The 14,466-nt window shown below is 38.4% G+C and overlaps 1 protein-coding gene across 1 annotated transcript; it reads left to right on the top strand.

Annotated features, from left to right (window-relative positions):
* Nucleotides 1-833: 833 nt before the first annotated feature.
* wnd (wallenda) lies at nt 834-14,164 on the top strand. Its single transcript, XM_065483739.1, has 11 exons — nt 834-993; nt 5,915-6,091; nt 9,679-9,920; nt 10,543-10,726; nt 10,778-10,969; nt 11,028-11,186; nt 11,329-11,823; nt 12,009-12,177; nt 12,233-12,409; nt 12,854-13,393; nt 13,616-14,164. Exons 2-11 carry the CDS (start codon nt 5,994-5,996, stop codon nt 13,715-13,717), a joined length of 2,358 nt encoding a protein of 785 aa, XP_065339811.1. The 5' UTR covers nt 834-993; nt 5,915-5,993; the 3' UTR covers nt 13,718-14,164.
* The last annotated feature ends 302 nt before the right edge of the window (nt 14,165-14,466 follow it).

Below are 14,466 nucleotides of genomic sequence, written 5' to 3'. Positions count from 1 at the left end.
TCCCTGCTTACACTTACACCCCAGACGTACGGAATTTAGGTAACGGTATAAGGGAAGCGTCGTCAAGGCTTAAGTGACAATGACAAAAATTCATTATAATGATCTTTCAAAAATTATACGATTTTTTACAGTTTTTCTTCGATGATATAAAATACAGTTACGTTTTTTAATTCATCTTTTGATTATCCCACTTTCATTTCGCTTAAATATGCTGAAAACTAAATTCTATTTTCAGACAGCCATTTGATTTTCTGACTTTGTAAGAAGGGAGAGCCTTTTTTATTAGCTTTTGAAAATCGCTCGACGTTTTTTACAATTTTTCTCCTGATTATTCAGAATAATTTGGATTAAAACTAAAATTTATCTGCTATAAATACGAGAAAATTATCAGAGTACGCGTGTATTTATAATAATAGTGCTGATTGCTTAGCAAACTCAAATAACTAAATCCTTTAAAAACGTTTCTGAGCTCCATTCTACCGCAATATGCAAATAATATGTTATTTGTGACAACACTGGTTTAACGTTTAACTGTAATTTACGTAATTTAATACCTTTAATACACACCATGTTGAACATTCCGAACGTTCAAGATTTTGAATCAAATAGATTCTTGACTGTCAAATAAAATTTTCACAATTTATTCAGAGTTCAGTAACAGGTACCTAAATGAGGTGTAAGAATCAAGCACAGAGGTGCGTGCCGCTATTGGATAAAGGGGATAAAAGTGAAAAGAGAATAAAGGGGGCCTAACAAAGGGAACAAAGTTGTCTCGCGCCGTCGGAGGCCTCTGTTCCCCACCCCACCATCACGATCGCCCCCTCTCTTCCCACGCCTCCTCTTCAGGCGGCCATGTTTTGCTTTGCTTTCGAAATTAGTGAGTGCGCTCGCCGTGGATGCTGGTGCTGCAGCCAGTGCAGCTGCAGGGAACGTCCGACTTTTTCGGACTGTGCACCCCAATAGCGGTCACGGACGTGTGAACGCGACGGGCAGGTGAGTGTTCGCCTCCTCTGCTCGTAGACAATTGCCCACGCGGACAGAGTGTCCGGACGTGTGCTGATTTGACAATTCGCACTCTCACACACCTTGCGTCAGCCAATAATTTCACAATTAAAATTGAACAAGATTTTGATAAAAAATTTCATTTTTAAATTTTTTTAACCATTGTAACCATCTGAAATAAAAAAGGATTTTTTATTTATAAAAAAATCATCCATAATATTGAGGGGGGTATTTTCCAATCTCATTTTTGATCTCTAATTTTTATCGATGTGACACAATTCATTATTCTCAATCAAAACGAGTGCTAGGAAGCTAGTGAAGTTATATTTCTTCCGTTCGAATTGTTTTGCATCCCTTTAAGGTGAACAAAAGGCATTGTATTCTGGTCTCAATGCCATATTTTATGACTCGCGCCGATTCGCAATAGTTACGTTTGCCTTTCGTTTGGATATTTTGTGGAGAGTTGCTTTGGAAAGGATTGAAAATGCAGAAAAGTGCACGTGCTGGGACGTTGAACCCAAGTGCAAGGACAGCCGGGAAAGCTTCATGTCATGCCTATTCCAGCTCGTTTGTAAACATTCACATGTTGTGGTGTGGCACACTTATTTTGACGGCGCCCTTTCAAATCTAAACTTACCCAAATAATGCAAATAATAATAATAATAATCATTCCAGTGATGCAGGTGCAGGCAACGTTTGCACCTCCATTTTCAATAATTTTCTAATTATTAACTCATGAAAAATTGTCAGAAATAATTTTTGTTGAGAAAGAAATTGAGGCAGGAAATGACAATTTAAAAAAAAAATCTGCATAATAGAGGAAATATTGATCACTATGACCGCAAATTTAAGATTTTCCCCGGGGAAAATGGGAAAAATTCATTTCTTGCATTTCTTGCGCAAGAAATTGGTAAAATTGAGTGGTAAAAACCGTTAAAATATAGTCGTGAAAAACCGGTTGGTAAGCAGATTCAACCCTGAAACTAACCAAAAATGATTGTTCAAAATTTAAGGACTCTTCTTCTTTGCGATTTGTGAAATAATTCTATCGTAAAGTTAAAGTTTCTGCCGGGTTTCTCATCTCGTCAGATCTTATAAGAATATCATATAAAAGTAGGGGTAGCGAAAACTGTAAGTTCGCGGCGAAAAGTGCTATTTTTCCATATTGTATTAAATCCTAATAACAAGGAAAAAATTACCAGGTTTTGCCGTTTAAATGTTTGTCTGATAAGTTTGCATGCTAATCAAGCAGCGAGCATCAATAAATTGTTTCCGTAGACCCTAATAAAAAACCACGATTTATTTCACAATTTAGTGAATTTTTCCTTAAAATCTACAAACCATTGGATAATTCGCGACGAGATGAATTGAAATCAAGCAAAAAATCATTGATAAACCGTTTAATTTTTCGATAAATTTTACAAAATCTGAAATTGATTCATTCCTTGGTCCTGATTTTTTGATTGCACATTTTATAGATAAACTGTGGCTAAAATTCGCCAACAGTTTACTCAATGAACAACTTGCCATAATCAACAATGCAAAATGTCCTCGATTGTTGTGCCTATAAAGCTCTCTACTTTGACATAGGAACAGATCGAAATTTATATTTCACTGAATGAAATAAAAATATACATACTCATGAGGATAAAATACCGCCGTGTTTGAAAGGTGCGTGGAACCTTTCACTTCGGATTTTATTTTAATTCTTTAACTTCCTAAACCTCAATCTGGTTATGGAGAGTGCTCCTTCATTAATTCTTACATTCACGCTTAATTTTGAACGGGATCACGTCCCCAAAAAATCCAACATTTTGATTTTTAGAGATTAGCGTGCTCTCTAAGAACTCTCTGGCAGCTTCTTTCTGTTCAGTACAATAAACATCAGTAGTTGATGACTTATCTGGTTGCTTCATGCAAAAACATTTGTGTTTTGTGTATTTTAATTGTTTTCCGAGGGACAAGATGAAGCTTATTCTGCGCACATGTTTAAATTTCGGAAATATGCGATGAACAAACTACTTAAAAAAGCACACTACTTAAACCATAAACAGTTAAAAGGCTTCATAAAGCCTTTCCAGATCTTTGATTTCTTAAATATCTATATTTATATGTATAGTATTGAGTTTTACGTTAAAATATAAACTCCTGATCGTTTTATTTCGACACCTTGTTGGATATATTTCTTCACTCGATAAAATTTAACCCTGTCCATTGGTTTTGACATTAACATTAATTAACCGTTTTAAATCTCACTTCCCAAAATTTCTAAATTTCTCTTTGCACAGGCGGGTGGGAAACGCCTGCTGTAAATAAATGTGTGCGGGGTTTATGCAAGAACAAAGTTGCGCAGTTACGCGAGCATCGTTGTAGTAATGCGCTGCTGGATTTTGTCGGCGTTTTCCTGCTTGCATCGATCGCCACCCTTTGGCATTTGGGCCGGTCTAAGACTTGGCGTCGCCAATCGATTTTCCACTGCGTACCCTTTCCCACCAACGCGTTCGCCGCCCGCCACTCGCTCTCGTTGGCACCCGCCCGCTGCACTTACCCGTGATCCCTTCGTGTCAAATTGAAGGGTGGAAAGAAAGAAGAAAAGGAATTTGTGAGTCGCGTTTGTTTGTTTAGATGTTGCCTGCGCTCATTCTCAGTTATTCGTTCTTTTGAGTCTGTTTGTTTGGGTTCTTTGCACTCTGTTTTTTTTAGATGCAACTTCATTTATTTGGTTACAACTTAAACAACCTTTCAAATCATAAATAATAATATCAAAGTAGAGCTCGACAGGTGAAAATGTTTTAGTTCAAGAGAGTTTAAAATTCTTATGTGGTTGCACAATCCCTAACTTATTTAAAAAATTTATTAGTGTTATATTTTAAGAAAAAACAGTTTTTTTTATTAATTTTAATAGAAAATGGTACAAAACCAACGTTTGAATGAAATAGTGATATCAAAAAAAAACTTGAGATAGAATTATTATGGAAAATGTATTTATGTTTTATGTTTATTATAGTCAAGCTTTACAAATATTTGTGAAAAATACTTTCTACCTTTACTTGAAAAAGCTAAAAATTTCCCAGATTGCCTTATAAATTTTTGAGAAAACCGGCTCGAAATCTACCATGCTAATCACGCGGCGATTTATTTTGTCAGAAAGGAATATTTGCCTCATAATTCGCACACCGTTTGTTAGATCGCGTGAAGAGAAATTTAAATCGAGTGAAAAATTGAAACTCTCTGAATCTAGATCAATTTTTAATTTTGGAGCTTAACCTTTGTGGAAGAATGAAAATTTTCACACTTGGAAAAAATATTAATGAGACCTAGCATATTTTTTCAGGGGGATTTTATTACTGACAAGACTAAAATAAACATCTTGAAAAACTAACTCAGAGCGCCTATATTGCATTAGACACCCCATCGAAGGTTGATTTTTCTGAGGGAGAGTGCCTAAAGAAAAAAATCACGTTAAGCTTTACAGATGCACAAGTATATTATCCACCTATTATTATAGCAGGCAGCGTCTTTATTATGAGTAGGGATGCGGTTCAGGTGCCAATATCGACAGCTTTTGTCGAGCATTAAATCTCCCTTAGCAACGTTAGAAGCATGCATAGTTATTTTAGAAGGTATAAAGGTGACTCAAAAGGTTTGCTACCTGCTCATTGTCAAGTGCACAGGGGAGGCAGGAAAGCACCTGCAAGGCACCATGACTCACCGGTCCACCCTGCCGTCGAGGTCTACGCGGCAACTCGAAATTTATAGACCGCTTTGTTGCTGCGCGGGCCGCGGACAGGAGAATATAATCTTCCCCCTCGTAAAAACAGGTTCCACTTGCGTCGGCTTCTTTTGTGCTAAGTGAAAATATAAATAAGCCCCCTCGCACTCCAAAAAATGGAATAACGAAATCGATATTTGGTTTTCTTTTAACACTTGCAAAGCCTTCTATCATGGCATTGGATATTTTTGCATGTAGATTGCTAATAATAATTTTTCTCGTATGCGGCTAAATCATCGATTTGTTTTAACCTTTATAACAGTAGTTGTTGAAGTTTTTAATTTTCTTCCGTCAACTTAACTTAGTGTGACATCAAAATTGTAGAAATTTTTACGAAAAGTATGAGTTTTACACTCTAAATTTGGCCAAAGTAGATAAAAAAACTCGACTAAATTTTGGTGTGTTGACGCCAGTAGGAATTTACAAAGTCAAGTTTGTTTTAATTGCCGCCATCAAGGCTTGCAGAGCTTTGAACCTTTGTTAAACGGGCTGGACCTGCTGATGGCCGTCATGTGAGCGGAAGCGACAGTATGGCCGAGAGAGCGAAATTAATTTGCGAATCCGGTCAAACGACAGGAAGTTGCCTCTCGTTTTAGTAAAGCTCTCTGAATTTCGCAGAGCCTTTGTCCCTCTCTCTCATCGACGCAAACTAATCTTATCTTTGCTGATAACAGGCACTTTGGATTTTGTTCGATTGCATATATTTATCATTCGAAGCCATACAAATTCACACAGAAATGAGGCATTCCTAGCGGAAAAATATAGGCTTTTTACTAGCAAGTTTTTATTTAAAAATATTACATCAACACAGTCCATTCATTAAAAAAGCAAAAAAATATCTGGTGAAAAGTATCGAGAAATGGTGACTAATTAATTAATCAATTCGATTACAGGAAATTAAGCAAAGATTAAAAAAGTGTGTCTCCATCAGAAATGTCAGATAATATAATATATATAGTAGGACCTACCCTTAGTGTTAAGAATATTTTTTTTTCATCGTTTAGAAACTATAAACACTACTAATCCATGAAAGATATGAAAATTCCGTATCAAAAGAAAAGGCATAATTTTTTAATCAAAATGTTAAATTTACAATATGGCACTAAACCAGTAATTAAGAAATGGATTCTATTGTTTCAGCTTATCTCACTCTGGAAACGTCATTTAGACGTCAGCTCACAGATCTCGAAAGCGGTAGTGCCGTTTGAAAGGCGCAGGGATGCACACCCCTGAGGCGACGACTATGTGCAGTACCCAGCCACCCCTAATCTCAGCAGCCATCAACAACAAACACGAGCAAGACAACTTAACTAACAGGTTTGTCAATTTGTCAGTTTCTACGGAAGTGCACAATTATTATTTTGTTGCATTTCGGTGCTGATAAGTAATTTAATTATTACGACTTTATGGAATCGCAATTAGTTTGCCAGGTGCTTCCTTAGTAATTAACCACCTGCTTGAAGTGCTCGTGTTTGCAGCTGGAAATTTGCACCGCGATTGTTTACTTTGCACGCTCTGGCTACATGCATAGTAAAACTGACCTTCACCTTGGCCGCTAGATAAAAATATTTCGCAGATTTGTTTCAATAAACATTCGAGTTTTTGCAGCCTTTGGTGAAATTGCTGCGGAATAAATCGTCTTGGTGCCGTAAAAATCGCGCATGTGTTCTTGGTGTACCCGTAAAAAGCGCGTATGTGTTTTTGGTGTACCCGTAAAAAGCGCGCATGTGTAAAGTTGCGCATCTGAAAAAGTGCGTAAGTAACAGTGGGTTACCAAACACATTTTTTTTTAAATTTTAAATTTTTGGCGCCTATTACATGCCCCATCCAAATATTATGCTCCTCTGACAGCAGGAACATCATCTAGTGACAACGCCAATAAGTAAGGATAGTAGCCGGCAGCCGCGTAAACATGCATACCTCTCATGCACCTCTCATAAGATTCATTTTGTTTATAATTTCGTTGGTAATGTGAATGAAGTATGTTAAAGGTATAATACATGAAAACTAGTAAAATAAAATGCAATACCAATACTTCTGTTAGAGCAGCTTGTAAGGATGATGAGAAACAAAGAAAGGAAAACTACTTCTTGCAGAATGCCCACATACACGCGCATGATGACAAAACTGAGATAGTTTTGCAACTCCAAATCTCGGGTTTTAACCATTAGAATTGAAAAAACTAACCACTGTTGGAATTTAGCGGTGGTTATTTTTTAATTCTGTTGGTTCGAACCTGAGATTTGGGGGTATAATCAATCCAAAAACTCAACGCGGATGTTCAAAGGTCACAATCTGGGAATTATTTGAGCATACTTCAAAGCTTTTTGCTCAGGGGTGTACTATAACAAAAATTTAATAAACGTTTAACTCGTTTCAACATGGCTAACAGCTTTTATGTTTACCTCAAAGTGGTAGGTCAAAGATCAGGTCATAAAAATTAACTTTTGGATTTTAAACTCAAATTTGAAAATGAATATATTGAAATTTTTTATTTTTTTCATAGCCATTTTGTAGAGCACAAAAAATTAAGCTGCAAACGACAAAATTTGGAATGGCGTTTTTCCTCATTTTTTTAATAAAAAATGAAAATTTCGAAAAATCTTGTTTTCTGAGGTTGCTAAAAATCGATGATCGATGAAATCTCGACTTGCAATCATCCGATTTTGAAAAAAACCGAATACCGTTAGACTTGTTTTAACGTCCCCAAGTGCACTAAAGGGGCATAGTACCCACCAACCCCCAACCCCCTTTTAACCCCTTAATTACCTGAAATTTAGCATTATTCGTCCGTTTCAACACCTTAGCACGACGTTGACTTGTAATTGTCTTCTTCAAATCAATTTAGTTACTTAGTTCACTTCAATACGAGTCAAACGGTACTTAATTTTTGTAAATAGGACCACCTTTTTGTGTTTAGTTCGAGATTTGGTGCTCATCGAGCATTTTAATGCATCCGCGTCTTAATAAAAAACTTTGTGCCACCCAAATATCAGGTTGTAGTGGTCCTATTTTCAAAAATTAAGTATCGTTTGACTCGTATTGAAGTGAACTAAGTAACTAAATTGGTTTGAAGAAGACAATTACTCGTCAACGTTGTGCTAAGGTGTTGAAAAGGCCGAAAAAATGCTAAATTTCACGTTATTAAGGGGGTTAAATGGGGGTTGGGGGTTGGTGGGAATCATACCACTTTATTGCACTTAGGGATGTCAAGACGAGTCTAACGGTATGTGGTTTTTGAAATTCGGATGATTAGAAGTCGAGATTTGGTCGATCATCGTTTTTTACTAACCTCGAAAAACAAGTTTTTTCGAAGTTCTCATTTTTTAATAAAAAAAAATGATACAAAATGCCATTCTAAATTTTTACGTTTTTAACTTAAATTTTTGTGCTCTACAAAATGGATATGAAAAAAATTAAAAATGTCGACATATTATTCATTCTCAAATTTGAGTTCAGATTAAAAAATCTATTTTAATGACAACGACATTTGACCTAAAAAATGTCATGTTTTTTTGAAATGCAAAATCTCCGAAAACAAAAATTAATCGCTCATGATTAAAGTACAAGCTAATGTTGGAAAGTATATAATTAGGCACTAGGTTTGAAGAAAAATCATGAAATTTCTTATTAAAACATACAGGTCTCGGAAGAAAGCCTATTTGAAAAGTGGGAACTTGGGCTTTGCTTCGTGAATTTTTGATAAAAATTGTAAGCCACCATTTTTGCATCTAATAACAGCATTCAAATACAGCAACAGCTTCGATGTGCTCCATGCATTGTAGTGGGGAAACAGTTTTTTCTCTCTCCTGTAAAATTGAGATTTGGAGCTATGCGCAACTTTTACGGGTACACCAAGAATACATGCGCGCTTTTTACGGTTACACCAAGAACGCGTGCGCGCTTTTTACGGGTACACCAAGAACACATGCGCGATTTTTACGCCACCAGGACGAAATGTTTTTGCTGTTTTATCGACTGCGCAACGTCATTATTAATCTCGAGATTTGATAGTGCATTGCTTTTGAGTGAGCTCATATGTATTCCAATAAACCTTTTGCAGATAATAAAGAAGGCGTCGTACGTTGTTTAGAATTTCAAAATTTCGTAATCCAAGACAAGTTTATTTGTTTTTCTGTGTTATTTGTTGATCAAACCATTTCTCCTTTCCTCCAGACAATATTTTTTTTACGTATATCCTTCATTGACAAATAGTAAAAAATCGAACCTCAACTTTCATGATCCTTTCCAAATTTTCTGCATTTACATTGTTGCCGCATTACGCCCTTGGCGAGTGAACGGATAATGCTTGCCGTGGCGCAGATTAGCGGCAACAATGACCCATTTGGCTGCAGCATTTACTCGCGGCCACCTGCATGAGGCGCTCGCGTGGCCAGCACTTTATTTTCCGCGCTTTCAATCTCCTACAACAAAATTATTCGGCGCCAGATTGTTGTCTTCAGCAATTAAGAGAAAAGAACACGCGCTCATCGCTATGAACAATGGTCTCAAATTCCCACGGGTGCAGCTGCTCAACACCTGTCCACTCAGGTGGATTAAACTTACACGGAACTTCCTGAAATAATAACATTTTAAATCGCGGTGGCTTTGAACATTTCAACCAATTTGTTCAAATATCTTCGTGAGTGCAATTGGTGATCAAATTTGAAAAATAAAGTCAAAATAAGGTTTCAATAACAATTCTTTTAAACCAGGATATTTCGAAACAAAAAATAATACGTCAACTAAGCGTGGCCAGTTGTTCTTCATATGTCATGAAACGTATAGCACAACATGAAAATGTGTTCAGTTTTAGTTTTTTGGAAAATGTAAGCCTTTGATCGAAAATTAAACAACTGCGTTGAATTCGCCAAACTGATGCATTATGTTATTTTGTTTGACAGCATGCTGTGTCTGAAAGAGGAGCTGAGCAGCCTAGGTGTGCAGAAGAAGCCCTCGTCAGACGAAAATGCGCGAGCTCTCAGTCCGATTCCTGTGAAGATGGTCGAGTGCAGCGACGACTCGAGTCCAAGCGTCGAGTTCCCAAACCCGGCGACCACGAGCTTCCTGTCTGGCATCTTCGGCTGCCTGCGACCCGTGCTCAGCATTCTCGGGAAGGCGACAGCCGCGGAGCTCAAGGGACAAGGTGAGCACTCATTAGCATGTTCGTGCGTCAGCTGGCGACAATGGAAAGCACTCGGGAATCTCTCGCCACTGATAAGCTAATCGCGAGTGCTTTTTCGCGTGACTAATTGCAGCCGAAAAAGTTTGCTCTGGATCTCCAGCGCAATTAGGACTCATTTGTGCGCGCAAAATTAATTGACCTCCGTCACATTCAAGTTTAAGGATTTGAATGATAGATCTTAAAGTCATATGAGTTTGTTTAAGGGGAAAATTTTCATTCTTCTTACCTAATTTAATGGCTTCCAGCGGTGCATTAAAAGATTATCCTTTTATGTGCGTTGTTAGTGGACGTCATTTTGTTCTTTCACATTTCATAAATATAAATCAATCGTTTAAAATTTAACACCTCTCTTCTAATTCCTCAAGAGTTTCATTTCATTAAGAGTAATTAATAAAAAAATGGTCTCAATGGGGTGAATTGATCACTATTATAGATTTTTTGGTGTACTACCCTAAATCAGAGTGAAGTAGAACCCATCTCTATATTTGCGTTCTTTTACCGTCAGAGAAATTTACGTCTAGTTTGCTAATATGAAAATATCCAGTTCAATCGAGCTTTATTAAAATAAATTTTGCTTCTACAGATGACTGGGAAATACCGTTTGAGAGCATCAGCGACTTGCAGTGGCTTGGCTCAGGTGCTCAGGGCGCCGTGTTCCGAGGAACTTTAAAGGGTGAGCACGTCGCCGTGAAGAAAGTGAGGGAGCAAAAAGAGACTGACATTAAAAACCTACGGAAATTGAACCATGAAAACGTGGTGCAATTCAAGTGAGTTGAAATTCTATTCATTTGCAAGCGTGATTTTAATTGCTTCTTCAGGGGAGTGTGTACGCAGGCTCCATGCTTCTGCATCGTGATGGAGTACTGTCCATTTGGTCCTCTGTATAATTTACTCAAGGAGGGAGAGAGGGTTCCTCCAGGCCGGCTCATCAGCTGGTCCAAACAGATCGCGGAGGGAATGAGCTATTTGCATTCACACAAAATCATCCACAGAGACCTAAAGAGTCCCAAGTACGCGAAATTTTTCTATAAATTGGCAATTGTTTTTAATGCATTTCTATTTTTGTAGCGTTTTGATTGGGAAAAATGAAGTTGTCAAAATCAGCGACTTTGGAACTTGCCGTCAGCTGAACGAAAACAGCACCAAAATGAGTTTCGCAGGCACAGTGGCTTGGATGGCTCCTGAAGTTATCAGGAATGAGCCTTGCAGTGAAAAAGTTGACATTTGGTAAGTAGCGCAATTAAATAAAACTAAAGAATTTAAGAAAAATCTTCAAGACTGCTAACACAAATTTCTTCTAGAAATTGAATAATCTTTTATAGAAATGCCGTTTTGGGCTCGATATTCATTTCATGACTCCTGTCTTCAGGTCTTACGGAGTGCTGCTGTGGGAGCTGTTGACCTGCGAGGTGCCATACAAGGACGTGGACTCGTCGGCCATCATCTGGGGCGTGGGCTCCAACTCACTGCAGCTACCGATTCCCGAAACCTGCCCAGTCGGCTTTCGTTTGCTCATCAAGCAATGTTGGTGCAGCAAACCGAGGCACCGACCCTCGTTCAAGCACATTCTGATGCACTTGGAAATCGCCGCTAATGACCTGCGAGACACGACGCCCGACTCGTATTACAAAACGCAAGAAACGTGGCGCGAGGAGGTGCGCCAGCAAATGAGCAAGATGCAGACTGAGGGTTCGCACATCCCTAAGATGGAGCAGGAGTTGATCGAGAAACGCAAGCAGGAGCTCAAACACGCCGAAGACATTCGCAAGCACTATGAACGACAGCTTGAAAGGACCAACAACCTGTTCCTTGATGTAAACACCATGATGCTCAAGATTGAACAGCGCGAACGGGAGCTCAAGAGGTTTGCAAATTTATTTTTCATTGCTCCTTTTGCTCTAGATTAAAAATAAAAAATTACTTATTAATAAGAGACCACATTTTTTAAAATAGTTAAAAACAAAATGGCAAAAAACGTAATTGCTATAATTATTTTAAACATTTATTGATTTAAAAACTTGTAATTCAAGTAAATTTTTGGAATGTTAGGAGGGAAAAGCAGTGTGTGTGCTTCAAGTCTCACAAGAAACGGTGTAACCGGCTATCCCACAAATCGTCAGAGCAGTTGAGGACAGCGCGCCGCAACCTGAACAACAGCCAAACGCCATCATCAGAGATTCCGACTACAAGTCCAGAGTCAGAACGAGAGATTATTTATGTGAGTATCACACGCAATTGTCTTTTCAAAAACTGAGGTTTGCTCTCTTTCTCAGGCGAGTCCTCCAAAATCTGTGTTGTACACAGAACTTGACGTCAATTCTTTGACACCCCAGTCAATAGCCAGGGAGGGGTCGACAAGAGCCAGAAGGGCAAGGCATCACAGGCGAACCAACAGCCAGGGCTCGATCAATAGCGTCGCAATGACCAACAGCCCTGGAAAAGACAGAAAGGTAAAACATCATTTTTATTTTTAAATGAAATTGTTTTAAAAGAATTACTATCTGTTTGCTTAAAAAATCTGAGTAGTATTGGACTATTGGAATCGGCTTCCTTGTTATTAAATTGTGACTTCATCACTGCTCGAGTGGATGCATCTACTGCCATCATAGCTGTCAAGCTGTTTGTTTGTATTTTAACGCAAATAACGTGGCGTGTTCCAATGTTTAGCAGCCTTAACATTTTTCCAAGCCCATTTCCGCTAGCGTGGCGGCTGGTTCTAAAAATTCCAACGCCATTCTAATTTACAGATTTTTCGAGGCGTATAAAATCATGATTTTCCTACGTCCATGTCCTTTTGATTCATAAAACGCATTACAAATATATGAATGGATTTTGGACTCATTTACTTTCCAACCACGTTCCTTAACCTAATCACTCACTAAATGAACTTTCAGACGTCCGCTCGAGTGGACAGTGAGACGCAAACAGAGCAGGCGCCGATGGAGCTGAGTGAAGCTGAGAGCATAGTAACAAACAGTCCATACCTGAACTCGCCTGCCCTACGCGGCTGCACCCTTGAGGCCCTGAATGGCAACCTGGTGGTGGTCAACAGCGACTCTGATTGTCCAGTGGAGGACGCGAACCGCAACCTGACACCTGCGGACGACGAGCACCTCGACACGCTGGACAGGAAGCTGACCGAGCTGAAAGACAAGCGGCGGCTGGACAACCTGATGGAGTCGAGCCGCGAGGACTTCACGGACGACGAGTGCTATGTCGGACGCTTTGGCCGCTCCACCTTGAGCAGGCGGCCGATCCCGCCATGCCGCACGAGACGGGTCATGCTCAGGGTGCTCCCCGGCAACGTGTCTGAGGACAACGAGGAAAACACCTCCGAGTACGAGCCGGCCAGCGCCCGCTCCACCCTCGAGAGCAACCCTGAAATTCTGAAGGAGATGGCAGACATGCAAATTTACGAGGCGACAAAATACGAGGTAAAATTAGATAATTTACTTTGAGAAAGGCCCTTCAAATCTTTCTAAACTGATTATATAATTTAAAGTGAACATGACTCAACAAATTAATATTTTTTGGCAAGTAATTTATCTTCCCTGAATTTTCTCAATTTCACTAATTTAAAATTTACAGCAAACAATTTGTGCTAAGACTAGTGTTTAAAAATTCGGCTTCTAACAAATCCGCATGTTTGCTTTCAGATTGAAGGCTCCTCAGAATCAGACTCTGACGAGGGCAGTCGCACGTCGGTAGCTACGCAACAGCATCTATCTTCGCCTAGATTTCAACCTAGGTTTCAGTAGTGTTTGATATTCATGCGTTGATGTTTGTTAGTATTTACTCACAACAGACACACCTCAGAAATTATACTGTGTAACGCGTTTTTTTTTATTTATTATTGTAATCTGTTGATTCTACTGGTAGCTGATTTTAAGCGAACACAATTTTACGCTCTCTCTGTATAGTGATAGTAACCAGGATAGCTGTATGTACTTAAACCTGATCAAACGGAACATTCCATCTGTTGATAAAATTAAAATATAATATTTTATGCATTCCTTTCTGAAAGAAAGATCTCAGCCTAAAGAGTAAAGGTGCAGCTGTAGCAATATTATGCAGCAGCTTAATGTGTATACACAATGATGTTATTCAGTGTAGTCGTCCATTTGTATTATTTAACAAGAAAACTAGCTATGTATTCTTAAATTATAAATAAAGTGCAATAAAATTAAAATATGTAGCTAAGAAAATCAACAGGTTTTTCAGACTTAAACCCTGATGGATAAAACTTCTAGTTAATAAAGAAAATATTTGAGTGAAAAACTAGCTCGCCAGGAACCCCCCGGGCCGACCGTCCCTACCAGCAGTTTATAATATATTTCAAATGTGGTAATTCACTAGTTTTTCAAGTTTTTCACTGAGCAAACATAAATATCGTAAATATTCGTAAAAATCCTACGAAGAAATAGTCAAAATTTCATATACTATACTCTTCGATCGATTCGTCTCGTCAAAAAGATACTATATGCGGGGTTTCCTTTTTCGTTTGTGA

The sequence above is a fragment of the Cloeon dipterum genome, chromosome 3 (assembly GCF_949628265.1).
Source record: "Cloeon dipterum chromosome 3, ieCloDipt1.1, whole genome shotgun sequence".
NCBI classification, from domain to species: Eukaryota; Metazoa; Arthropoda; class Insecta; order Ephemeroptera; family Baetidae; genus Cloeon; species Cloeon dipterum.
This window is presented reverse-complemented; position numbering and strand designations above follow the sequence as displayed.

Bases quoted from the DNA above. Each gene is read 5' to 3' on its own strand.
- wnd (XM_065483739.1), top strand. From the start codon at position 5,994: ATGCACACCCCTGAGGCGACGACTATGTGCAGTACCCAGCCACCCCTA. The intron at 11,824-12,008 runs GTTTGCAAATTT...TTGGAATGTTAG, and splicing joins CGCGAACGGGAGCTCAAGAG to GAGGGAAAAGCAGTGTGTGT. The intron at 12,410-12,853 runs GTAAAACATCAT...ATGAACTTTCAG, and splicing joins GCCCTGGAAAAGACAGAAAG to ACGTCCGCTCGAGTGGACAG.